Below are 27,800 nucleotides of genomic sequence, written 5' to 3'. Positions count from 1 at the left end.
GGAAGGGGAGGGGTGATGGGGGGAGCTGGGGCAGGTGAAAGGGGTGTTGCAGTGCAAGGGATGGGAGGGGTGGCTGGTTTGGCGGGAGCTCGGGGTGTTGCGGTGCAGGGAACGGGAGGGGACGGGGTGGTTGGTTTGCCGGGAGTTAGGGGTGTTGCGGGGCGGGGAGCTGCAGAGCTGGGGGGCGAGGGGTGATCGAGCGGACCTGGCCAGGGCCAGGGGCAGCTGAAGGGGCGGGGCGGGGCGGACGGAGGGTGTTTCCCCGAAGGGGCTGATGCCGCCCACAGCCTGCCCGGATCCCGCCTCGCAGGCCCTGGCCCCGCCCCGGAGCTGCCTGGCCGCCTGCGCTGCACCATGGCCGGTGGGTCCGGGCGGCTGCTTGCCCTGGCGCTGGGCTGCCTGGCCGCCGTGGCCGCTCTGGCGGAGCAGCAGCAGCAGCAGCTGCGCTTCAAGCCGGCCCCGGCCCCCACCCCCGTGCGGCTCTTCACCGAGTCCGAGCTGGCCAGATACAGCGGGCAGGAGGTACGGGGGGCGCCGGCTCCTGGGGGCATGGTCAGGTGGGGGAAGGGCGCTGCTGCATGGGCAGAGGGCACTGCCCCCTGCGGAGATGGGTGGAGTTGTTGTTTTGTTGTTGTTGTTACTACCAGATGCGTGACACCCCCACCAGAAACTAGCCATACCCCTGCTGTGTCTGGAGCAGTTTGATGCCAACTCCTCCATCTCTCTCCTAGATGTTTAAAAACTTTTCATCTCAAAGGAGACCAAGTGTCATCGCACACTGGAGCTGCCTAATCAGCTCTCTCCAAATGGGGAGCATGGTCACCACTCTCAGACTAAAAACATTGTTGGGAAACAAACGAGGAGACAGTGATAAAATAAACCAACTTGTGCATGCCAGGACATTAGAACATTGCAGTTACAATGACAAACATCTGACAGTCTGGACACTTTCAGCTAAGGCTACAACTCAACCTTAACTCTGTTCCTTACCAGTGGAAGAACACCACTTCTTGCTGCGTGAAAGAAACACAAGTCTTCCCCATTGCACATATGAATCGCATTGGTATGATCTTTTGTTATATGGCGATACCGCCTGCACTCTGTTCCCCCCACTCAACACACACGCTTCCAGTTTATATGTATACAAGATCCAAGCCCTGTTTTACGAGGATGTGTAATTTATAGTGAAGATGAGGGGACCACACCTCATGTGGTCAGAGAAGTGACTAAAGCAGATGAAAAAGATGCTAGCCTGCATCCACATTACAGAATGGTTGTTAGCAGTTGATGTGTTGTGCTAGCTTGAGATTTGGTCTGTGTCACTGGGCAGGTTGGCCCATAAGAATTAAAAGCACTACAGCCCTCGTACTAAGGGTCTGTATGTGTGGATGGGGCAATACTCGAGTTAAAATTTTGCAGTGAAGACAAGCATGCTCTGGGATGGTGGGCATGGCAGGGTCTTATGGATCATATGCAGAGGCTAATATGACATGTTTTTGTAATGAGCTGGCTAGTGTGTATATGTACCATTGCTCTCTACTAGGTAACAACAGAACTGCTCAAGTATGTGTCATAGGTCCTATATTTTTAACAACGTATTGCGATTCCCTTTTAGCCCATATAATAAGGGCCTATGATTTTGGAGCAGGAGGAGCCAACTTCTATTTGTACTCCTGCAATGAAGTTCTGAGTAATTGGGGTGTGCTATATAGTGACAGCTATAAAGTCCAGGATGATCAGATTTATACAGGGCCTTAGGAGTACATGGATCTTTACGTACAGATGCAGAATTACAGGATACTGCTTAACAAGCTTACAATCTACATTTAGAAATAGCATAAGTAATGACATTGGAGGAGGTTTGAGGGAAGGGAGAACAAGGATTACAAAATGATAATCCTTTGTTATCTTTTGCATGCATCTTGATATTTCCACATATAGTTTAACAAATTAATATGGCTTAGTGCAAAATTAAAGTTTCTTTTCTCTCTCCTTATTGTCAAGAGAGTTGGAGAGGAGGTTAATAGTGGATGCCGAGGGCAGAGCTGGGGGTGGAAGAAGATTGTTGTGTTGGGTGCATGAGAACCGTAGAGGGGATCAGACTGTAGTGGGAGAAAGAGAAGCGGAGTGGAATGTGGGGACAAAAGGAGGCATAACAAAGGAGGCAGAGGTTGGTGAGATTAGGTAATATGGTCAGTAAGTGAACCATCAACAAGGCAAGTTAAAGGTTAGTGATCAATCTATTAATGGGAAGGAACTGATAGATAGTATGGCAATTGATGGTTACAGTCAGTAAGGCAAAGACTGAATAAGCCTAGCAGAAACAGTCAGCTGTCAGCCATGGATGTAACTACATGTTTTGGTCTCATCCTGTACTGTGAAAGCGGAGCAGAGTCTGGTTCTTTATTGGCCTGATTTTCAAAATAGCTTGGCTCCTCAAAACTCCCATTGATGGATTTCAGTAGGATCTGCTAGATGCAGGGCACTTTAGAAGTCTGGTCACAGTTGTTTAATGGTATATTAACAGTTTGCAGGCTAGAATTTTTCCCTGAGATACTGGGCATCTGTTACTCATAGTTGAAGGTTAGGATGGGGATGATGGAGAGGCTAAGGAGTAGAGATAAGGTTTCTACTGGGATCTTAACCCCCTGACTTTTATTTTAAACTAAAAATGAGATTAAATAGATATCTATTGACAACTTAACTCTCAACTAAGCATGTGTGTGAATTTCCTGTTGTTTTTTTTTAAAACAACACCAATATTTCTGAAGTAATATTTTTTTTTCCTAGTGCTATTTTAAAGTATTTTAGAGAAGGAGGAAAGAAAGCATAATTATTATAATAATTTACAAGTATCTTTCATCCAGAGTTTTCAAAACACTAAACAAATGTGGGTAAGTGACTTGCTGAAAGTCAAACAGTGAATAGTTTGGAAGAGAATCCAGGTTTCCTGACTCCAATTTCTTTCTCTAACCAGTTCTTCTGCATAGGCCCTGTGTACAATAGAGCAAAAATGTGCAACTGGTGGAAGCTCTTCTGTAGATAGGCCTGTTTGAGAGTTACCAAGTTACCCATCTCAGGCATACATAATAATAGAAATGCCTTTTCAAATCACAGTGTACAAATAGTACAATCAGTTTCAAGGATATCTAAGGTTCTTAAACATCTATCCAAGCAGCTCAGTTTCTCCCAGGCTGCTCAAGAGAACCATCAAAATAATCAGGCAATGGGCCCAAAGTCTCTAGTTGTTTGTCAGATCTCCCCTTTTCCCCAGGATGAACACCACAATGGTAGAACAGGATATTCTTCCTGTTTCCTTCCTGGCGGAAAAAGAATAGATACCAGATATCTTCTCTCATCTGAGTGTTTACAGCCAGTTCCTCAGTTTTAGAGATCTGTAGAATGTGCTTCACCATAAATACCAAACCGCTCACTGGGATATTGGAATACGGAGCTTTTGATACTCTCTCCCTCATCACTATCACTATAACTACCGATGCCTCAAAATTTTACAGAATCACAGCTACCTATTTATTCTTCCAAAACCTGTGGTGATCCCTCCAATGAGGTAATCCTCAAAGAAAATTCTTCCCCTTTACAAAATTATTGTTCTCACTGAGCTAATTCCATAGCCTTCAGAGATGTGTAGGGATTAAATGAAGTATTCATCCTACTCTAATCCTTGTAGGCTAATGGATTCAAAATCTTCCCTTAATGCAGGGGTGGCCAACCTGAGGCGGAGAAGGAGCCAGAATTTACCAATGTACATTGCCAAAGAGCCACAGTAATATGTCAGCAGCCCCTCATCAGCTCCCCCTCCCCCACGCTCCCGGCAGCCCCACCGATCAGAGTCTCCCCCTCCCTCCTAATCAGCTGTTTCATGGCATGCAGAAGGCTCTGGGTGGGGGGAGAGGGAGGAGCGAGGGCATAGCAGACTCGGGGTGGGGGGAGAGGGGGCAGGGCCTGTGGCAGAGCCAGGGGTGCCTGTAGCTCCAGCCGCAGAGTCAGTGTCTATACAAGGAGCCGCATATTAACTTCTGAAGAGCCGCATGTAGCTCCGGAGCCACAGGTTGGCCACCCTGCCTTAATGTATTCTTCTAGCTCATTAAGTCAAGTATGCAGACAGTTTTTAAAAATATCATAGAATTAATACAGGAATTCAATTTTCAGAAGTTTTAGCTTTCTATGGTGAAAAAAATTCTTAGCTAACAACTTCAAAATGATAAAATCCTTTGCTAAATTTATACAGATCTCTTCTCTGAAGCGCTTGCTGGTCGGCCTCCTTGGGGTTGTCTCTAGAAACTAAGAAAACACGAACCAGCACCTCATTGACAGAGAAAATAGATTTTGAGGGGAAGACAAAGTGGAATCAATGGTTTATTAAGCAAAACAGATGTCAGCAGAAGATCAGATTTGTGCGTGCGTGTGTTTGCTTTATCCTCTTGATCAAAGCAGAATACCATCTGCCATACACCCTTTCACCTCAGAAAACATCCACCTCCAGAATGACTTACTTAATCATCTTGGAACAAACAAGTATTATGAACTGACTCCAGAAAAGGCACAGAAGGGGGAAGTGTATTGTCTGACTACTAGATTCCAAACAGAATAGTTTCTTCCATGAACTTTCATCATTTTCTGGGGTTAAATCCATAAAGATTCTCATAGTCTATTTCAAGTACCAGTGTTTATTCCAAGAATTTCAAGAATCATCATCTATGGGAGCAAGAGACACACTGATGCAGCACAGAAATAAACAGGGCTTTAACATACCTATTCCACTAGTATTTGGTGTCCTAATAGTGAAAACAAGCTCCAATAGTGAGAACAGAAGTCTACATCTTCTCCATGTACAACATGGTATTCAGAATGCAGACACTCAGAACTTGGCATCACAGCTAGACACCATTGAACTACACATCACTGAATACCAGTGGAAATTATTCATGTAATTATCACATGATGAATACTGATTTTTTTGTACACTAACCTGAATGTGACCTGGAGGCTTTGCAGCCTCTGTTCCTTCCCCCATCTCTGCCTTCGGCTCAGAATATGGTCTCTTTACTGTATAGTGCCAGCAGCTGACACAGGGATGCATGACTGTTTGGCAGCTGACAGCAGTCACAGTGGCGAGGTATAGAAAACCAGCTTCTTGCGGCCCAGAGACGCACAGAGAAATCTTTATTCATTTTTTTGCAGCATGTAATTGATTTGGGGATGAATGAAAACTCCAGGCTGTGAATCTTGTGTGCATTGATCGTGATTTAAGTTGCTAGAGAACACCCAGTAAGGGATTCATTCTCTCCTCAGTGTGCTGTACACATAATGGCTTTATTTTGAGCACCGGCTTGCTTCTCTCTTTCTTTCCAGGAGGGCCAGCCTATTTACATGGCCGTGAAGGGAGTAGTATTTGATGTCACGTCTGGAAAAGGTGAGTTGGCTTCTCCCCAGGGGTTTTTTCCCCCTTCACATTATCCCATTTTTCTTAAACATCCTAAACCTTTAGGAAACTGCAAACTCTATTTAAATACAAAGAACATACTCTTTGTTATTAATTCCTAATCATCCTCCTCTGAAGCTGCCTTCTCCCACTCTCAGCTTCGCATCTCCTTTCATGCTGACCTGTGTCTGGAACAGAACAGATCCTCCTCTTATCCTATCATTTTCTAAGAAATGCCATAATACCTTTTGACTTGATTGAGACACCTTCCATTATACAGATTTACACATTTTCCTCTAATGTTGGTTTTAGCTACTCTTTAAATTTAAAAAAAAAAAAAGTGCACTTAGGACTGGTGAATGCTATGAAACTGAGAGCCCTAGAGAGAGAAATTCTCCATCAGTAGAACAGATGTATTGCAATCTTTGTGAAGACAGGCAGTTGCCATTTTAGGCCACATTAACTAGTCCAGGTAAGCTAGTTTGTCTTGAGACGTCACCAAAATTTTAGGAGGAAAAGGGCTCAGATCCAAGTCCTTGGTTTGGGCTTGTTTAGGAGTATAATGGGCTCCTTTCATGCTGGTATAAGCAGATGCTTAATCTGGCCCATTGTTTTCACTGTCAATAGTCTGAACATTACTAGATTTCCTCTCCTTGAACAGAATTTTATGGGAAAGGTGCCCCATACAACGCCCTCGTTGGGAAGGACTCAACACGAGGAGTTGCAAAGATGTCACTTGACCCGGAAGATCTCACTCATGACACAGTAAGAAATGGGATTGGTTTGTTTAATTCCTTTTTTGCAAAATTTCAATCTTGGCTTCCCTAAAATATATTCCCCTGCTGTATATTTATGCAAAGCCCAATCCTATAAATAAGGAAAATGTTTATCTTCCAAGAAATGTCGTTAACCCCTTCTGATCTGATTGAGACACCTTCCATTATATAGATTTACACATTTTCCTCTAACGTTGGTTTTAGCTACTCTTTAAATTTAAAATAAAGAAAAGTGCACTTAGGGCTGGTGAAAACTACCAAACTGAGAGCCCTAGAGTGAGAAATTTCTCCATCAGTAGAACAGAGAACTTGGGCAGCAGCTGCCCCATCAACATACTTTAACAGCTGTCTAGAGGGACAGCATCTAAAAATGTGTAGTTCAGTTACCCTGACCAAGTCAGTCCTTGGTGTCTCTGCTGAGAATACCAAACGGGCCAACTGTGATGGTGCTTTTTGGAAATGAATTGACGCCAACAACTCACTTTACCTGCGGATGTCAGGCTTTGTCACTACTGGGCTGAATTTGAATAAGTGACCTGGGGTGAAAGGTTCTATGATAAATAACCCATTGCCAATTACTTAAACCCTCCATTGTTTCTGTGCCCTGCAAATTAAACCTGAAGGCTGGCGTCGAGGCTAAGATGATCAACATAAATAAATACATATGTAAATACCTGCCACTTTTTTCTTGCCCATATTTCATTTAGACAGGGCTCACGGAAGAAGAGCTAAAATCCCTGGATGATATCTTCAATGATGTGTACAAAGCCAAATATCCTATTGTTGGCTACACTTCTCAAAGAATTCTGAATGAGGATGGCAGCCCCAATCAGAACTTCAAACCTGAGGATCAGCCACTTTTCAGCATTAGAGATGAATTTTGATGAAGGATTTAGCATCCTGAAAATCCTCAGATGGACATTGTAGAACACTGTATGACTGGGAAACATTGACTGTTTCTAAGGCAGAAGAACGCTTTCTATGAATTATGTATCTTTTGTATTTTTGTTATCCGTCCCCCCGCGCAACAAGGATAATGGCTGATTACTAGTGTCGTGAATTCCTTCAGGTAGTGAACCAAATACAATTTAATCAGTGGCAGATATTTGTGGATTGGAGGGAATTATTTCAATAAAATTCTCACTGCCAATATCTTGATTTCTCTTTTTTAATATTAAAAAGAAAAATTGGATAACTAAAGACTCATTCCCTGAAGGGGAGAAAGTGTCCTTTAATAGCTGAATCATGGGACATGGGGTTTTGCCATTTCTGGGTTCTGTTCCCTGTTCTGCTGCAAACTTGCTGTATTACATGAGTCACCTTACTTCACTTCTCCATGCCTCAGTTTCTCCATCAGCAAAATAGGTGTAATAAGGCTTCCTATCTCAGAGGAGTGGTGTGGGGCTTAATGTTCATCCTCTTTGATTACAGTGGATATATAAATGCTGACTTCCTGAAATGTACTTAAATGCTGTATATTCATGCAAAGCCCAGTGTTATAAAACAAAGAAGACTTTTCTTCTGGGAAATGTAATATTTAATTACCTTTTGATTCGATATAGGCTATGGCTACAATCAATAGCTCGCAGCAGCTCCGCTGCAAGATCTCTAATGGAGCTGCTCTACCCTGACAGGAGAGAGGTCTCCCATCGCCTTAAATAATCCACCTCCAACAAGCGGTGGCAGCTATGTTGGCTGGAGAAGTTCTCCTGCCGACATAGCGCTGTCCACACTGGCACATAGGTGGGTGTAATTTATGTCGCTCAGGGCAGTGGCTTATTCACACCCCTGAATGGCATAAGTTATACTGACATAAGTGGTAGTGTAGACATGGCCTAAATCACTTATTGTAGTAGTTTCACAAAATAGCACTTTTTTGTAATACATTTACATGGGTTTGTCATTTAAAATTAGGTCATGATGGTTCCTTAGTATCCTCAACTCCTAATTCCCACAAACCAAGAGAAATTATAACCTAGGACCTATGGTTATCATAAAGTTTTGTTCACATATTGTAAAGTATAAGTTTACTGTGATTATTTCAGTCTGACCCGAATATTGCCAGCTTCTTTATGCTGTCAATTAAACTCCGGTTGACTCTACACATAGTTGCAGGAACTAGGGGTGCTGGAGCACCCCCTGGCTTGAAGTGGTTATCCTATGCAGGCTTTACAGTTTGGTTCAAGGGCTCTCAGCACCCCCTCTACACAAATTGTTCTAGCACCCTTGTCTACCAGTGCTTCTTCCATTTTTAATCTCTCTCACGTTCTCTGCACTATTACTTTTCCTAGCTTGATCATTGCCACTCCAGTTCCCTTGAAAGATGTGTGTGTGTGTGTGTGTTCTTTTTCTGTTTAACCTAATTTACAACTCCAGGTCCTGCTGGGGGGAAAACAAGTCCTCTCCTCTGTCAGGTTTCTCTTGGCAGTCTTTCAGGCTGCTTTTAATTTACATAGCAACCAGAGAACATTAAATGCTTGTGCTATACCAAGTGCTGCTAACTACTGACTTCCACTAACTGAAGTCAAATGCCAACTGTCATGTACGTGGATTTATCTGCCACCAGGACAGTTTGAATTAGCACTGAGAAACTGAGCAGCTGCTTCCAATTTCTTAAAGATAATTTGCTTCATTATGTTAACCTCCTGGCTGCTTTCTTTCAAAGAGTAAATGATTGAATCATTTATTCTCCTTCTCCTGGGATCTGTACGCTGTATAGCCTATTGTGGGAGAAGGACAATTGTCTGATAATTTAAAATATTTTTTTTCTTTTATCCCTTTCATAAAGTCATTGATATTTACTCTAAATTTGCTTTGTGCCTTAAGCCCCTTTTTCCCCCCATGTAGCCATTCAGCAGTATAGTGTAAGAGGTTAAAGCAAGGGACTCCTGGTGTTTACACTCCACCACCAAGTTTCTGTGTACCTGAGGTTACCTGTGCCACTTAACTGCATCACAAAAGTTCTAATTAATAAATGTTTGTATTTAAAGCTACAGTTGGTTGTTAATAAAGTTTTTGCAGGAAAGTAAACCATTTTTAGATCCATTACTCCACAGACATTTTTCAGTGAAAAAAATGAAACCTGAAAATTTTTGGTTTGTGAAAAGTATGGAAACTAATTTACTAAAAAACTCTAGATTTTGAAAACAGAAAACTTTTGCTGAAAATATAATATTCTGCGTTTTGGTTTCTGCCTCTTTTTTAATTTTTTAAAACAACCAAACAACCCCCCCACCCCCGAAAACATTGACCAAAATAAAAATGGTTTTGTTTTAGTTGAAAAGCAGTTTTTCATTAAAAAAAAAATCCCCAAACCCACAAACTACACACAACACCTCACACCCCCAACACAAATTTCAACCAGCTCGAAAACTAAACTTCATCAGGATGGTGGGTGCTGTATGTACAAACAAACTGTAAATAGCTTGCAGTCTAACTCAGGGGCGGGCAAATTACGGCCCGCGGGATTGCAAGCCCCACAGCATAGCTTGGTTAAGGCAGGCTCCCTGGCCCCGTGCTGCTCCCGGATGCGGCCGGCACCACATCCCTGCAGCCCCTGGGGGCAGAGGGCTCTGTGTGCTGCCCTTGCCTGCAGGCACCGCACCCGGCAGCTCCCATTGGCTGGGAATGGGGAACGCAGCCAATGGGAGCTTTGTGGGGAGGTACCCATAGGTGAGGGCAGTATGCGGAGCCTTCTGGCCCGTCTTTTCCCCCCGGGGGCCGCAGAGACATGGTGCTGGTTGCTGTGCGAGGCCAGGGCAGGCAGGGAGCCTGCGTTAGCCCCACTGCCACCCCAGAGCCATTCAAGGAGCCTGCACCCCCCACCCCTCCTGCACTCCAACCCCCTGCCCTGAGCATCCTCCTGCACTCCACACCCTCTCCTCTGCCCCAACCCCCTGCCCTGAGCTCCCTGCTGTACCTCTCCTGCACCCCAACCCCCTGCCCTGAGCATCCTCCTGCACTCCACACCCTCTCCTCTGCCCCAACCCCCTGCCCTGAGCTCCCTGCTGTACCTCTCCTGCACCCTAACCCCCTGCCCTGAGCCCCCTTTTGCATTCCCTGCTGTACCCCAACCCCTTGCCCTGAGCCCCTTCCTTCACCCAGCACCCCTCCCTGCACCCCCAGCCCTGAGCCCCTTTCTGCACACACACACACACACACACACACACACTCCCACACCTCACACTCCCTCCCGCACCCCAACCCCCTGCCCCAGCCCTACATTCATGGCCCTGCAGGCAATTTCCCCATCCAGATGTGGCCCTCAGGCCAAAAAGTTTGCCCACCCCTGGTCTAACTCATTCATGATACTGTACAAAGGCTGAAGATTCATTCTCAAAATGGTGCAGACACTATAACTGAGAGGCATTGAGGGAGAAATGTGTTTCGAGGAGTTGAATGAGGAGATGAGTGGTCCAAGTGTAAGGGGTAATAATTATATGGAAGAGATGATTAATTGGAATGTAAGAGAATGAGAGCAGAGCTCCTCTGATAAAAGTACTAAGTAATATTTCCTTCTTTTCCTGTCCCACTCTAATTTGGCACTCTACTGCCTGATTTGGGCAGCTGGAGGAGCTACACTGCTAAGATTATTTTCAATGGTTGATTAGAAGTTTTACCAACATGTTAAATGTTGTACACGGAAACTTAGTTTTGAGGGCAGATTCAAACCCACAAACTTCAAGTGGGTTTGCATATGGTGTAACAATGTTCTCTTCTCCCTATTTGAACAAAAGAACATTGCCAGAAGGTGGGACTAGACAATACGGGATAGATCACTCAATAATTGGCCTGTTCTGTTCATTCCCCTGAAGCATCTGACACTGGCTACTGTTGAAGACAAGATACTGACTAGATGGACCATTTGTCTGACCCAGTATAGCCATTGTTATGTTAATCCTATGGATCCCCAATGAGGGGTCTCACGGATGGAGCGTAGTATTTCCTCTGACCTCTCTGTGTGAAAGATCTGCCCACAGTGGCTATCCCCCACTCACGTATATGGAAAGAGATGCTTTAGCCCCATTTAAAAATAACACTTTCCTTAGCTCAGTTAAGGACACTTTTGATCATCTAAACTGAGTGAATTTTAAAAATCAAATGTTCTTACAATTTATTCTCTTTCCTTTCTAGATATCTCTGTTAGGAAAATAAAATGACTAGTCACTTTCACTTTGGTGTAATCATTTCCTAGTCAACTTCACTTTCAGATTCCAATGCACTTTCACAATGCTACAATTCCCTGGCTGGAAACAGGCCCGGGGAATGAGTCTTTTCTTCAGAAACTGCTACCAGGGGTGGCTCCAGGCACCAGCACGCCAAGCGCGTGCCTGGGGCAGCAAGCCACGGGGGGGCGCTCTGCCGGTCGCCGCGAGGGTGGCAGGAAGGCTGCCATGTGGAGGGTTTGCTGGTCCCGCGGCTTCGGTGGACCTCCCGCAGGCTGCCGCCGAATTGGCGGGACTGGGGACCTCCCGCAGGCAAGCCGCCAAAGGCAGCCTGCCTGCCGTGCTTGGGGCGGCAAAATACATAGAGCCGCTCTGCCTGATACGATTGATTGATGTTTAATAAAGGCCATAGAAATATTGCTATTGATTACACAGTAGGTTTTATAAAAGCTTTTTTACCGAAAATTCATTTGACCCATCTACCTACTCATAAGAGGATCATCACCACAGTATCTGAGCACCTGTGAACCACTAATTAATTTATCCTCAGAACACCCTACTTAGGGAAGAATTATCTCCTTTTATTTCCCCATTTTCTAGATGAGCGACCGAGGCACAAAATGATAAAATGACTTGCACAATGTCACAGAGAAAGTCTGTTGAACCATTGTGACATTCTGTACCTTGGGGGAGCATGCTGGAACCCCCATATTCCTCATTTTCATCTAATTGGGATCTTACATATAAAGCGTGCCTTGTAAGGTATCAGGGGAAAGTTTATGATCTGCTGAAAGTCATGTCTCTATCCCTACATGTATGTCATTAATGCATATGAAGTTATGAGAATTGTGTTGAATGGTTGTCACTAAAACATGCTCTAAGTTGGGGGAATCAGCCAGATATTAGCTCCCCAGAGGCAACAGCAAGGAAAGTAACCAACCCCCAGGGCAGGGTGTCAAAGAACCCATCCACAGTCATTGTCCAGCAAGGGCGCTACAATGCAATGACTCACCTGCATGAAGCCACACCAGGCGAATAGCTCAACCTTGCTTGGAGAGACTCAGCAATGCTCACCTGACTCTGAAGGGGGGGGGCAAAGCCAGGGGGAGGAAAGAACATGATAAAAGGAAGAGACATTTGCCATGCTCTTCCTCTCTCTTCCACCTACATCTACAGACACCACCACACCAAGTGACTGAAGCGCTGATCAAAGAGGAGAGCCTGGCTGAAGAGCAACCAGCCAGCCTGTGGTGAGAAGCATCTAAGTTTGTAAGGGCACTGAAAGTGTTAAGATCAGCTTAGAATGCGTTTTGCTTTTATTTCATTTGACCAAATCTGACATGTTTTGACTTATAATCACTTAAAAATCTATCTTGATAGTTAATAAATCTGTTTGTTTATTCTACCTGAAGCAGTGTGTTTGGTTTGAAGCGTGTCACAGACTCCCCTTGGGATAACAAATCGGGTACATATCAATTTCTTTGTTAAATTGATGAACTCATATAAGCTTGCAGCGTCCAGTGGGCATACCTAGACACTGCAAGATGGAGGTTCCTAGGGTTGTGTTTGGAACCGGAGATATTGGCTAGTGTCATTCGGTTGCACAATCCAAGGAGCAGGTTACATGGCAGAGGCTGTGCATGAACAGCCCAGAAGTGGGGGGGTTCTCACAGCAGAGCAGGGTAAGGCTGGCTCCCAGAGTCAAGGACTGGAGTGACCTGGCAGATCACCGGTCCAGATAACACCAGAGGGGAATGTCACAACCATTATCTCTTGGGTCCCACTCTAGCATGCTAAGCACTAGAGTGTATCCTTTTAAAAAACAGCCAAGTCATATGTTGTAAGATATCTTTTTTGGTGTGGTGAGGGAGCTGAATTTTACAGTGCTGAAAGGTAACATTTGCCTTGGAGACAGAAATGTGGATGTTGTCAACTATTAATTTTTTTAAATTGTTTTTCCTAAAAATATCACATTTATTGTCACCCCTTCTTTAGAGCTGGCTTTGTTACCCTGAGTTTTGCATCATTTCAATGAGACCATTGCTCTATCTAGGTGGGAGGGATAGCTCAGTGGTTTGAGCATTGGCCTGCTTAACCTAGGGTTGTGAATTCAATCCTTGAGGGGGCCACTTAGGGATCTGGGGCAAAAATTGGTCCTTCTAGTGAAGGCAGGGGGCTGGACTCAGTGACCTTTCAAGGTCCCTTCCAGTTCTAGGAGATTGGAATATCTCCTATTATTATATTTCACTTAAACAAGCAAACAGTGAGAGGTCCCATTACAGGCTCCTGACTTACCCTGAAGGGTGATGAATTTCTTTGTAATCCACTTGTAGCTTCCAGAAAATGACTCACTGTTTTTACTCTACTGCCTCTAATCTACCTCTTGTTAATTTATCATGGGTGTCTGCGTGATTCAATAAGGTTTTTATGAATTGCCATAACAGGAGAGAACCTACTCTAGTCTTTAATACTGTTTTACTCTACATTCTGGAGTGAATTATTAGTGAGCATCTCAAGGAGCCTCTCTTATTGTTGAGAAGATGCAAAAGAGTTTACCAAAGGGAGCCGAACTAATGTCAAAACGCTACAACTCATCTAAGGAGCTCTCTACACAGAAATAACATACACAACACTGCTATGTTTCCCTCTTATGACCTTCCCCTCCCCTCCAAATATTCTATCTTTTATCCTAGCACATTTAACTAAATACTATAGCAATAGGCACTTTAGAAATGCTGATTATATTACACACAGAAAAGTGCTTTAAGACCTGGATGTACGTTAATCAGATGTATGTTAATCCTTACTTTGAGTGCCACTTGTTTGAAGTCAGTGGTACTAGTTGCTGAGGTAACTGCTGTTCAATAGAAGGGCTTCAGAACGCCCCTGTGAGGTAGATAAGTATTATCCCCATTTGCAGATTGGAAACAGATTAAAGTGAATTCATGTTAAAGCCTTGTCTAGATTAGGATGTAAAATGTGTTGCTAGCACATTAGATTAGAAATTAAAGATGTGCTGTTAGATAGACAAAACCTAAATTTGAAAAGTTCTAATGCTTTGGGCACCCAAATCACTTTGAAATTCAAGGAATTGGGAACCTAACTCCCTTACACTTTGTTTACATGAGAAAATTATACATTTTAAACTAAATCAGTTTAGAAACTGATTTCATTAAGTCATTCCAACACTTTTGTGTGGACACATTTCAATGCCCCTGTGGGTAAACGCACTCATTTCCATGACTCTTAAACCAATATGAGAGTTCCATCAATTTAAAATCAGTTTCTACATACATTTAATTAAATTGGTACAATTTTATCATGTAGACAAGGCCTTGGGTTTCTTTGAAAATTGCAGCTACGCTACCCAAGAGTCTTTGTGATCCAAGGATATCAAGCGTATGCCTGTAGGTAGCACTATAGGAATCAATTTTATATCACATTTCAGGCCAGGAATAGCTTAGATGTTTGGGAACAATGTTAATTATGAAAATTCATACAGGAAGGGTATTATCTGCTATTCATTAGTCTTCTTTTTGGAATGTTTGTCATCCAATCAGGAAATAAAAGACATAACCTGTGATGTAGGAGAATGAGCGCCACAACATCAGTAATAAACATACATGTAATCCAAGTGAAGAGTGCCTGAACAACCAATTGTCTAAGTTATTCAGCCAGACTATTCAGCAAATACTTACAAATAATCAATACATTCAAAGAAAATCAGATTGGGTCTGTGAGTGGGTTGATTAAAAAATGACTGAATTTGTGTAACAAATATTGAATATTTCATTACTGAGTTTTTATATTTGTAATTAGTAGTTCACCCAGCTAGCACCATAGCTGAGTCAGCATTTGCTATTTATAGCATACCTCTGAATCTCTTTAAAGTATCTGTCACTCATGTCAGTGAGCCGGTCCATGTCAAACAGATGATAATGTTTTCATTCCACTAAATCAGTGTCTGAAAGGACAAAAGTGCATGGGAGATATTGAAAGCTGCTCAGATGATGGGACTGGGAACAGTCACACTAAGGGGTGTGATTCTGAACTTGGTGTTAAAAAAAGGGGGATTAAGTGGGAAAAGCAGGTGTATCCATGTGCTATGAAGACGCCTTATACTGCTTGGCTTATTTTGGCAGATCTATCCTCAAATATGGGTCTCTATTAAAATATTTTCCTTTCTGTGAGACTCATTCTTGCTGTTCAGTGCAGGATGTCACTCCTACTGGTATGTTTACTGGACCTAAACTTAAGCCCTCATATCTTGTTTACCAGAGGACAAGGGCTTTATGAAAACCTAGGACAAAATAGATAGAAACTGAGACTAGCATTCTAACATAGAAACTGAGATGATATACATCTGGAACAGCTGAGTTCAAAAAGCAGAGCCACACAAAATACTATTCAATATATAATATTTGCCACCATTACTCATTGGCTATTTGTGTCTGTTGCAATCACAAACTCTACAGACCCAAGAAATACTACCAGATTACTATGGGCTTGCGGCACTCTGTATCTCAAAGTAGCACTCCACATGGCTAAATGTAGTGCCTTGCATGGTGTCAAGTATCAGGGGGTAGCTGTATTAGTCTGTATCCACAAAAACAACAAGGAGTCCGGTGGAGTGGAAATCCATCAACCTCAACAAAAAACTCGCACAGACAGACATCATCTTCCTCTCCAAGTTCAAACAGATGGACATCATACCAAATGGACTGAAGGTAAAAAAATCCATTGCAATGGACATACTACACAGACTATGGAGAGAGACTGTGCCACACACTCTCAAAGAAACTGAGGAACCACCTGATCAGCATCCTGTACAGCAGACAGGAGAAGATCAAGAATGAGCTCTCAAAACTGAACACTCTCATACAAAACCAACCTTCCACACAAACTTCCACGTGGCTGGACTTTACAAAAACGAGACAAGCCATTTACAATGCATACTTCACTTCTCTACAAAGGAAAAAGGACAGTAAACTAGCTAAACTCCTACATGCCACAGGGGCCTACAACAGTGGTGCCCTCAACCCACCCAACAATATTGTTAATCTATCCAACCACACACTTAGCCCGGTGGAAGAGTCTGTCCTATCTCGGGGACTCTCTTTCTGCCCCACCACCCCCACGAACATGATACAGTTCTGCGGTGATCTGGAAGCCTACTTTCACCATCTCCAACTAAAGGAATATTTTCAACACACTACTGAACAGCGCACTGACCCACAGGACTCCTCCTACTCAGGGCCAGCTCCAGCTTTTTTGCCGCCCCAAGCGGTGAAGCGAAAAAAAATATATAGCCGATTGGCGGCAGCTCAATTGCACCGCTTCATTCTTCTGCGGCAATTCAGCGGCGGGTCCTTCGTTTGCTCCCTCTCTTCCTCTTCGGTGGCACTTCGGCAGCAGCTCAAGGAGGAAGAGAGGGACTGAGGGACCTGCCGCTGAATTGCCGCCAAAGACCCGGATGTGTCGCCCCTTTCCATTGGCCGCCCCAAGCACCTGCTTCCTTCACTGCTGCCTGGAGCCGGCCCTGCTCCTACCAACACTATAAGAAGAAGAATTCTGCATGGACTCCTTCTGACGGTCGAAATGACAGACTGGACTTCTACATAGAGTGCTTCTGCAGACATGCACAGGCTGAAATTATGAACAAACAGCATCACTTGCCCCATAACCTCAGCCATACAGAACACAACGCCATCCACAGCCTCAGAAACAACTGACATTATCATCAGAGGGGCTGACAAAGGAGGTGCTGTAGTCATAATGAATAGGTCGGATTATGAACAGGAGGCTGCCAGGCAACTCTCCAACACCACATTCTACAGGCCACTATCCTCTGATCCCACTGAGGAGTACCAAAAGAAACTACACCATCTGCTCAAGAAACTCCCTGCTACAGCATGGGAACAAATCTACACGGACACACCCCCAGAGCCCCGACCAGGGGTATTTTATCTGCTACCCAAATCCATAAACCTGGAAACCCTGGACGCCCAATCGTCTCAGGCATTGGCACTCTTACAGCAGGATTATCTGGCTATTGGGACTCTCTCCTCAGACCTTACACTCCCAGCAATCTTTGAGACACCACCAACTTCCTGAGGAAACTACAATCCATTGATCTTCCTGAAAACACCATCCTGGCCACCATGGATGTAGAAGCTCTTTACTCCAATATTCCACATGAGGGTGAACTACAAGCTGTCAAGAACAGTATCTCTAATGAGGCCATGGCACGCCTGGTGGCTGAGCTTTGTGACTGTCCTCATCCACAACCATTTCAGATTTGGGGCACTGCTTCAAGTCAGTGGCACTGCTATGGGTACCCGCATGGCCCCACAGAATGCCAACATGTTTATGCTGACTTAGAACAACGCTTCCTCAGCCCTTGTCTCATAGCGCCGTCCTCAACTTGCGCTACATTGATGACATCTTCATCATACGGACCCACGGGAAGGAGGCTCTTGAAGAATTCCACCTGGATTTCAACAATTTCCACCCCACCATCAACCTCAGCCTGGACCAGTGTAGAACTCATAAATGAAATTGTTTTTAATTGTTCACTTTATTAATGTAACTTCTGTTCACCATCCACTACACTTGTCTATATTGTAACTTCTGTTCACTGTTTGCCATATTGTAATTCAAACCCCAATTTAAAACGCTCAGTCCATTTTGTAAAAGCTTCCTCCAACCTTCATTTTTGCAAACTCTGCTGTAATCTTATTAGTTTAGTTTAGATGTGTGACTAAGGTATGTATGAATGATGGAATCAACCTCCAGCCCCAGCCTGTCCTGATGAAATAAAGTTCAAACACCAAGGGCTGAAGATGCAGACAAGAGCCCTAACAAAGTAAGAAGTGTCCACCCTAAAAAGAAAAGGTACAATAGAAGAAAGATCAAAGCCAGGTCCAAGGCTGAAAGTCACACCTGCAATTGACGGGTGATCAATCACCAAACCCAGAGGCATCGTGACACAGCAAGACCTATAGACTCTGGATTCAAACTAAAGCCTACAAAAAGGATGGGTAAGATGGGAGACTTTGGAGGGTAACATTCTGCTGCCAACATGGAAGGACATCGGTGCATGCCCAACAGAGACCCAGCTTGTCTTTGTGCCTGGCTTTCCTGGCCAGTTAGCCGCCACAAGCTACGAACCCAAGCTACAAAATCAAGCCATGAACTCAAGCTATGTCCAGGACTGGTAACTATGCAGCAGCTGCAAAACATCCGATGAATGTGTGTGTGTGTATAGGTATTAGGTATAATGTGTGTGTATAAGAATTAAGATATTAGTTATTGGTCATAAATCAAATTGTTATCATAATAAATGTGGCATCTTTGTCTTGCCCCCTGAAAAGATCCTGTGTAGTTTTATCTGTACAACACCAGTCCAAACAAGAGATCCACTTCCTGGACACTACAGTGCAAATAAGTGATGGTCACATAAACATCACCCTATACCGGAAACCTACTGACCTCTATGCTTACCTACATGCCTCCAGCTTCCATCCAGGACACATCACATGACCCATTGTCTACAGCCAAGCCCTAAGATACAACCGAATTTGCTCCAATCCCTCAGACAGTAACAAACACCTACAAGATCTTTATCAAGCATTCTTAAAACTACAATACCCACCTGGGGAAGTGAGGAAACAGATTGACAGAGTGAGATGGGTACTGAGAAATCACCTACTACAGGACAGGCCCAACAAGGAAAACAACAGAACACCACTGGTCATCACGTACAGCCCCTAGCTAAAACCGCTTCAGCACATTATCAGCGATCTACAACCTATCCTGGAAAACGATCTCTCACTCTCACAGACCTTGGGACGCAGGCCAGTCCTCGCTTACAGACAGCCCCACAACCTGAAGCAAAAAGTCACCAGCAACTACACACCACACTACAGAAACACTAACCCAATAACCAATCCCTGTAGCAAACCTCGTTGCCTACTCTGTCCCCATATCTACTCTAGCGACACCATCAGAGGACCCAACCACATCAGCCACACCATCAGGGGCTCATTCACCTGCACGTCTACTAATGTTATATATGCCATCATGTGCCAGCAATGCCCCTCTGCCATATACATTGGCCAAACCCGACAGTCCCTACATAAATGAATAAATGGACACAAATAGGACATCAGGAATGGTAACATAGAAAAGTCAGTAGGAGAACACTTCTATCTTCTTGGACATTCTATAACCGATTTAAAAGTAGCTATATTTGAACAAAAAAACTTCAGAAACAGCCTTCAAAGAGAAACAGTAGAACTAAAATTCATTTGCAAATTTAACACCATTAATTTGGGCTTGAATAGGGACTGGGAGTGGCTGGCTCATTACAAAAGCAGTTTTGCCTCTTCTGGAATTGACACCTCCTCATCTATTATTGGGCGTGGACTACATCCACCCTGACCATATTGACCCTGTCAACATTGGTTCTCCACTTGTGAGGTAACTCCCTTCTCTTCATGTGTCAGTATATAATGCCTGCATCTGTAACTTTCACTCCATGCATCTGAAGAAGTGGTTTTTTACCCATGAAAGCTTATGCCCAAATAGATCTGTTAGTCTTTAAGGTGACACCAGACCCCTTGTTGTTTTTATGGATACAAACTAACACGGCTACCCCCTGATATAAAAGAGAAAGTGACATCATCACTTGGCCTCTCTTCCCCTTCCCCCCAACTCAACACCTGGAGGAACATCTGGAGGACAAAGACTTTGAACTGGAGAAGGATGGTCCCAGGCTGGAAAGTAGTCCCAGCCTGTGTATTGAGGATCTGTAACCTGCTTGTACCATCTGTCAGGGTGAGGCACTGCTTGATTCAAATCCTGTTTAGTTTGTAAAACTTAAACTGCGAAATTATTTTTATTTCTTAAATAACCAGCTTTGATCTCTATGCCTGCTACTTACAATCACTTAACATCTGTCTTTCTGTAGTTAATAAACCTGTTTTATATTTTACCTAAAACAGTGTGTTTTGGTTGAAGTGCTTGGGAAATCTCAGTTCAGTCCATCCCACATTGAGGGAGTGGTGAACTACTTAATGAACTTGCACTGCCCCAGAGGGCTTTGAGCAGTGTCAGACAGACAGTTCTGCAGTGGAAGACTGAGGAGTTGGGGGGAATTGGCTGAGCCTCCCTATTGATGGTTCATGAGTGGCTGGGAAATCATCAATGTGACACAGTTGGATATGTCCCTGACTGTGGCTGTCTATGTAAGTGTAGTACCTGCCAGAGGTTTATAGCTTGACATCAACATCACAGTATGAGGGCCAGCTCCAGTTGGTGGTTTTGAAGGGCCGTGGCCCCACAGTCCAGGTTGCATCCTGGGAACCCCATCACAATGCTGCCATACTTTAGAACATGTGATTCTTTAGGCACTTTTCACTTGATAATACTTAGTCCTGCCATGAGTGCAGGGGACTGGATTAGACGACCTCTCGAGGTCCCTTCCAGGCCTAAGATTCTATAATTTTATGTCTCTTAAAGAAGTGAAAGACATAGTACAAGGTTGGTTCTTCAGCAGAGACACCTCACAGCATATGTGACCTGCTTCTCAGGACAAACCAGAGCATGAAATGCCTCTCTCTTCTCTGTGAACAAGGCCACATGTTCTCAAAGGGCTACTGTCTCTTCTCACAGTTTCATAAAGTATTTCCTCTAAGTTGTGTCATCTCATACTGTACATAGTGCTCCTCAGCTGTCCCATATAAGGTGTTCTGAAACAGCTATTGAAAATGAAAACTATTTCTAATTTATATTAGTAAATTACACCAAATTACTGTTGGATTACATTCAAATATTGACACTGTATAGATCATAGATGAAAAAACATCCAACTCCTCTGGAGAGCATCACAATCCCCATCCCCATGTGCTGGATTCTGTATTTAGATCTCAGACTTTGCTGTAAGCCCTGTAAAATAATTTGCAGAAACAGCAGAGAATGAAACTGAAGCAAAAACTTCAATCTAACCCCTACCCCAACTTTATGAAAGTTCTGAGCCACTTCCTGGCATATCTGATTGGGCTCTAGATATTACAGTTATACAGACACTACACAAGATAAGGATAAGAGACAAAAATGGAGTAGATCAAACATTCAGTATGTTTACTACATTTGTATTTATTTTTAATTAGTGTGAGGCTGGTACCCAGCTAATGGGAGCCATGCATCACTTAAGGAACTAAATATTACTCTGCAAGAGGGAGAGTGTTCATTTCAATTTAAAGAGTCATCTTTCATTGCCAACATTTCTCCCATATAGAAATAGGTTTCATTGTGGCAGAAGTGTTGATTCCAGGGAACATATGCTTAAAAATTTGATAACCTTAGGGCAAAACAGACATGCTTAGCAGTACCTTACATTATGTTCTAGATTGCCTCACTACAACCACACCTCTTATTTTTCCTTAATCATTGTTTAGCCATGCACCAGGATTTTAGAATAGCTACAGATTATTTTTTAGGGATCAGAAGATTGCAATTGTAATGCATTTGTGCATGTATATACATTACACAGAGACATGCACATAATTGGCCAGACACACAGGTATAAACACACACGTTTAGCAGTTTACATTGAGGGAAAAATCTAATCTCTATGACAAAGAAAAATTCTGTTCCATATAATTGTTAAATTGAATCTGCACAGGTCAGAAATATGATCCACAGCACTAATGGCGGACAAAAAAAGAAGGAGAGGCTAGAATTGATCAGGATTGCCAAAAAGCTCTCATTATTGTAGAGTGTGAAAGACCAACATGTCAATTTAATAGGTTTTGTAGGGCTTTAAAAATATGTGATACGATCTCCAGACATGTAGGCACATTTTAGAAACATGTATTTCGTTTCTTACACTCTGCACACTTAAGTCACACATACTCCTGAAGTGCTGCAGCCTAGAATAAATGCTTCATTTCTTATTGCATGAAGAGACCCCTTTGAATGTAGTAGGTCCTAGTGCTGGAGAAAGACAGGCTGGCTGGTGGAAGGATTAAGGGTGCAAATCAGCAGTATGCCAGTGGAATGTAAGAGTTTGAGGTAGAGGAGTAAATGAAGTGAAATGCTACTTGCTGAAAAGCAATAGGAGGTTATAAATAACCCAGAGGAGAGTAAGGTTTCAGAACTTGCTGATGCAACAGAGGAAAAGGCTGAACTTGAGAATGGAAAAGTGTGACCCCCTTTTCAGATACAGTTCTGTGAAAAACAGCATGAATTAAACAGATCATGACTCTCAGCCTGCTCTTTTCTTGACATCCTGGCCTAATTTTCCAAAAATACTGAATCCGTTTGCCTTGGATGAGAGCTGCAGGTACTCAGCCCCTCTGAAAAGCAGGCCAGTGCTGTCCAGTCATTATCTTGGGATTTTTCACAATACATCATTAAGATATTATAATTTAGGAAGGAAGGTTGGGGTCTTGTGGTTGACGGATTTGTCTGGGACTCAGGAGATCTGGAGTCAATTCCCAGCTCTACCACAGACTCCCTCCATAACTCTGAGCAAGTCACAATCTCTGTGCCTCAATTCTGAAAAATGAAGATAATACCTTGTCTGTCTTGCCCACTGAGACTGTAAACTTTTTGGGGCAGTAGTGTCTCTTGTGTACATAGAGCACTTATCACAACAGGGACCTGAGTGCAGCTGTAATACAAATAATATTAAGAGCTTCCTATGTTATTTATTTCTTTTAGTTAGAGTTGGAAGATTTTATTAACATCCATCTACCTGATGCCTCCTATAGTTGGCATGCAGTTTGGTCTCCGCAGAGATGTGATTTGCAAGTCCAAATAGTAGTGGTGTAACCTCCCTGAGTTCAATGATGGATTGTGGAGAGGTGAAATCAAGATACTTTCTCTGTTGGATGACTAAATCCAGACTGTCCATGCTGGTTGGGCGAAAGCAGCTGCTATGTGTTTATCTGCTGAACAAGCTATAGATTGAAATTAGGAGAATTGGTTATTTAGGCACGTAAATGGGATGGATACTTTAGCAGTTCATTATGAATTCTGATCCTGCCATCCTTACTCAGCTAATGAAGACAGTGCCCATGTGTGGGCTGGATCCATAGTCACTTATTTACTGTAATATTGCTTAAAAATAATTATAAGCCCAGTCCTGCATTCCTGGCTCAGCTACCTGCAAGCATGTTTTATAAGGTAATACTTCTCACCATGTACAAGACAGAGGCACAAAATGAGATGGTAAGTCCAAATAGTGAAAGAAATGAAGGCAGAGAGTAAGGGGAGAAGGATCAGACAGAAGTTGATGCTAAACATTTCATCTACTAGCCATAATCAAAAAAATTTTAAGGTAAGTTTGAATGATTTCAGATAAACAAGAAATGTCTCCAAATTCCTTAACAACTGTTTGTAACTCCTGTACCCTGAGTGGACTAATAATTTTTCATTGGTGGCAATGTCTGAAATAGGTCTGATGATCTTTCCAATGACTGAGGAAGCACTTAAAAATAAGCAAGATTTTAATCAAAATATTACAAAATTACCCAATTAGAATATGTCACCCAAGTGGAAGGCCAACATGATTACAGGTGAATTTAATACACGGGCCAATATTCACAATGCTTACTCAGTTACATGGCTTTCCTCATTGCAAGTCTAGTGCTACAATACTGACATACATTCCTGTGTGCTGCAAAAGTGCAAACACGAGATATAGCTGTTTTCTTGATGCATCCAGTATTTGTTACCCTTAAGAATCACTCCCTTCCCACTGCACTTGGGGTATTTCTCTGCAGCATCTCAGCCAGGTATTCTCAATCTTTTTTCATAATGCAGACCACATCTTAATACAGAGATTTGCTCATGGATCACTTACCTTCACAGTTATGATCATGCAGACCACACTCCCCTTTCTGTTTGTGATAACACAGACCATTCCCAATCACACAACATCCCTGTAGCAATTACAGCACTTACTGAAATAGAAAAGTCATATTAAGAAATTATATATGTATTTTCTGTTTTTAATGCAACTTAGCTGGGAATAAGGAGAACAGCCAGCTCTTCCTAAGCCATCAAGTGCTCCCTAGAGCAGGGGTTCTCAACCTTTTTCCCCTACACACACCACCACCACATGCTATAAAAACTCCATGGCTCACCCGTGCCACAACACCTATTTTTCTGCATATAAAAGACAGGACAAGCATTAGGGGGTAGCAAGCAGGGCAATTGCCAGGAGCTCCAAGCCATAGAGGGCACCATAAAGCTAAGCTGATCAGGCTTCGGCTTCAGCCCTGGGTGGTGGGGTTTGGGGCCCTGGGCTGCAGTCCTGTGCAGTGGGACTTTGGCTTTCTGCTCTGGCCTCTAGCAAATCTAATTCCAGCCATGTTTGGTGGACCCCCGGAAACCTGCCTGTGGCCCCCCAGTGGGCCCTGAACCCGTGGTTGAGAACCACTGCCCTAGATCATCAGTGATCTGCCTATCAGAGTTAGGGAAACATTGATCTAAACAAACTATGAGAAATGTTTATATAAAAACACTACACCCATAATTTCCTTTAACTTTATTGTTCCTTCAGTTAGATCTTTTTCTATCAATTCACTTAAAATGACTTTCACTGCACCTAAAAATAGCTTGTACCTTACCTTTTTATCCCCTCGGAACAGAAGATGGCACAAAAATGGAACTGTATTTAGACAGAATATCTCAGAAGAGATATGTTTCTTAGTTATTTAATTTCAGTCCTCTAGGTGGATGTGGGACATTGGATCAGATATTTAGCTGGTATAAACTGGCATAACTCCACAGATGTCAAGGAAACTATGGTGATTTACACCTGTTGAGGATCTGGCCTACAGTTCTGAAATATGTCTGTTACTTTATATCATTGATAATGTTTTGTTTTTAAATACCCTGATGTAAATTCAGAGTAACTCCACTGTAGTCAATGGAATTACCTCAGATTTATATTTCTGTTACTGTGATCAGATTTAAGACCCTTGACTTTTACTTTGTCTTGAGGAGTTTTTCCATGTGTGATTTAGGACAGGCAGTTATAGCATATTAAACCAAACGATTTTCTTAAGGACGTACTCTGGAACACATTGTTCATCTAATGAAGAAGATTCATAAGCACGCTGGGGTTGATTAACTGACTGGCTCTCGCAAATAGTACTATGGTAATGAACTGAATCTACTTACACATAAGGCCACCACTGTTAGTCTCCATGATTGAACTTCAGACCTTCACCACCCAAAGCGCAAGCTTCTACCTCTTGAACTAAGAGCAGGAACACCCTAAGCAGAGGGCTCTTGTTCTGTGTAGTGCTCTGTCAGGAGAGGAAGGCATAAGCACATGCACTGAGCCAGTTTATTACACTGTCTTGCAACATAGCCTTTTTAAAGATAAGAGAAACTGACAGAATAGGAAACGCTTAACAGAGAGTGAGGGAAGATGGTTGCAGTCATGAGGAGGGAGTCGAGATGACCCCTAAAGCTAAGCCCCACTCCTGCTGCACATCTTTACTGTTTACTTTGTGTTTTGAAATAATTTCCAAGCAACGGGAAGATGAGGGCAAAGCAACTACCATTTACTGTACATGTCTTTATCTACCTCAGAAACCAGAGTGCTTACTGTTTAGGCTCTAAATCACTATCTTTAGTTTTTAGATGCTGCAAAATAAATGGATCTTCTGGTTTATAACACCATCTTATTATTCATCATAATTTTCTTTTCTTTTTTTCTAAGTGAAGTCTATAGAGAGCCAGCTGTCTCAGCTGGTGACCCCAGGTTCTTTAAATCTGTGCACAGGCATCTCTCTGGGAGTTTTGTTTTGGTACTAGCCTTTAATATTAATGAAATCTCATCATTAACCTGCCAGATCAGCAGTGTTAGCAGCCTATTTCACAGAGAAAGTCAAATGTCTAACTCTATCCAAGAAGCTCTAATAAAAAGCTGACAGTTGTGGTATGTCATCAAGTGGGAAGCAGAATCCTTGGCTGTAAGTAGCACCAGGCACACAATTCCACCTTAAAAAGTTACTTCAAGCCTATTCCATGTATATCAAAATAAGATAAACATTGGGGCCTCTAAATGCTTTCAATGCCAGTGAGAAGTCAGAGTGAAATATATTCATGCCAGAGGCTAGAGTGTAATTACATTAGGATTGTAATGTCCATATTTCTTTACTGAGAATATCAGAATAATCAAGCAATGATTAGTGTTGTACACAGAATCCAATTACACAGCAGCCTGAGAAATTTGAGGGATGCTGGGTATTAGCATCCCTTATCAGAAAGAAAAGAACACACAATGGATCCCACCCTGCAAACCAGAACAAACTAAAAGGTAGGAGGAGAACCAAGATAAGACAGAACCAAGGAAGCCAAGGGTGAAAAAGAGGAGGAGGAGAGGGAACAAAGAGTATTACTGAGAGCAACAGAAAGAGCCAGGAGAATGAGGACAAAGAGGAAGCCCAGTGACTTAGGTAGGGAAAGGTGGTTGGAAATCTTGGTGACAAGTTGCAGCAGAATAGAGAAGGCCAAAGCCAGACTGATAATGTGGTTGCTCCCTGCCTCGTTATTTCAGATTTGTGTATTAGGGAGACAGCATGAATAAATAAATACTAGTGATTCAGTCATAATTTGTATTGGACCAAGTGACTGGAAAAAATTTAAATCACATCATATTTTCCCTTTCAGTCTTGACAAGGGTTTTTGTTTAACCTCATTTAGAAGGAGGAAAAGGAAGTTAAAATGCTGAGACTCCTTGTTGGCAGAAGGAGAAAAAGGAAAATGATTATTGCATGCTGTAGACATTTCACATCAAGGTGGATTTGAAGAGAAATAGCTTGAGGCAGATTATGAGCTTGCTATCCATTCTGGACTAACACCTTAAAATGTGCCCCTCTCATTTTGAGTCAGTAACAAGGGCCTGGTTCAACAAGATATCTAGGGATCCTTGTATAAAATAAGTAAAATATTTGACTCCACCTGTTTCAGAAATAAACATTCTAAACACCTTTATAGGTATTTCTTCCCCACAGGCAAAGCACTTTGGAATGTGAAACACAAACACTTTTTATTGAGGAAACAAGGCAATCAGCTGTCTCACACATGAAATGAGCAAACCCAGGAATAGTGCAAGGAGTAGAGCAGTCCCCACCAACAGTTATATGAACAGTTTAATAACATCCTTTAAAGCAAACTGTAAACTCCTAATACAACACAAAGCACTGTACAGAACTGCAAGGAAGCAAAATGATAATGCATGTAAATTAAGCCTGCAGCAGCTAGATTTTCTCCTTTCATCTATAGGGGGAGCAAAGAACTCTTGTTCCCTTTAAGCCTTCCAGGTCTGAGGCTTACACACACATTATTGGCCTTTGAGTCTGTGGGAGAAATAATTGATTTCATTTATGT

The 27,800-nt window shown here is 42.9% G+C and overlaps 2 protein-coding genes across 3 annotated transcripts in view; one reads left to right on the top strand and one right to left on the bottom strand.

Moving 5' to 3' along the window:
- The window catches only part of PACC1 (proton activated chloride channel 1), an 80,863-nt gene that overhangs the window by 47,853 nt on the left and 5,210 nt on the right, over positions 1-27,800 (bottom strand). The window contains exons 2-4 of one of the 2 annotated variants that reach the window (XM_045010831.1): positions 25,581-25,708; positions 24,256-24,355; positions 23,146-23,350 (exon numbers count right to left, since the gene is read on the bottom strand). In XM_045010831.1, the coding sequence (XP_044866766.1) occupies positions 23,146-23,304 (159 nt within the window). In that variant the 5' untranslated portion in view covers positions 23,305-23,350; positions 24,256-24,355; positions 25,581-25,708. Of the gene's footprint in view, positions 1-15,257; positions 15,273-23,145; positions 23,351-24,255; positions 24,356-25,580; positions 25,709-27,800 lie in introns of those variants that run through there. The other variant, XM_045010837.1, reaches the window with a different exon arrangement.
- NENF (neudesin neurotrophic factor) lies at positions 305-7,371 on the top strand. Its single transcript, XM_045010838.1, has 4 exons — positions 305-522; positions 5,374-5,434; positions 6,105-6,208; positions 6,927-7,371. The coding sequence occupies exons 1-4, from the start codon at positions 355-357 to the stop codon at positions 7,101-7,103; spliced, it is 510 nt and encodes a 169-aa protein (XP_044866773.1). The 5' UTR covers positions 305-354; the 3' UTR covers positions 7,104-7,371.

The sequence above is a fragment of the Mauremys mutica genome, chromosome 3, assembly GCF_020497125.1.
Source record: "Mauremys mutica isolate MM-2020 ecotype Southern chromosome 3, ASM2049712v1, whole genome shotgun sequence".
Lineage (NCBI taxonomy): Eukaryota > Metazoa > Chordata > Testudines > Geoemydidae > Mauremys > Mauremys mutica.
The sequence above is the reverse complement of the archived record's forward strand: the minus strand, read 5'-3'. Positions and strand labels throughout refer to the sequence as shown.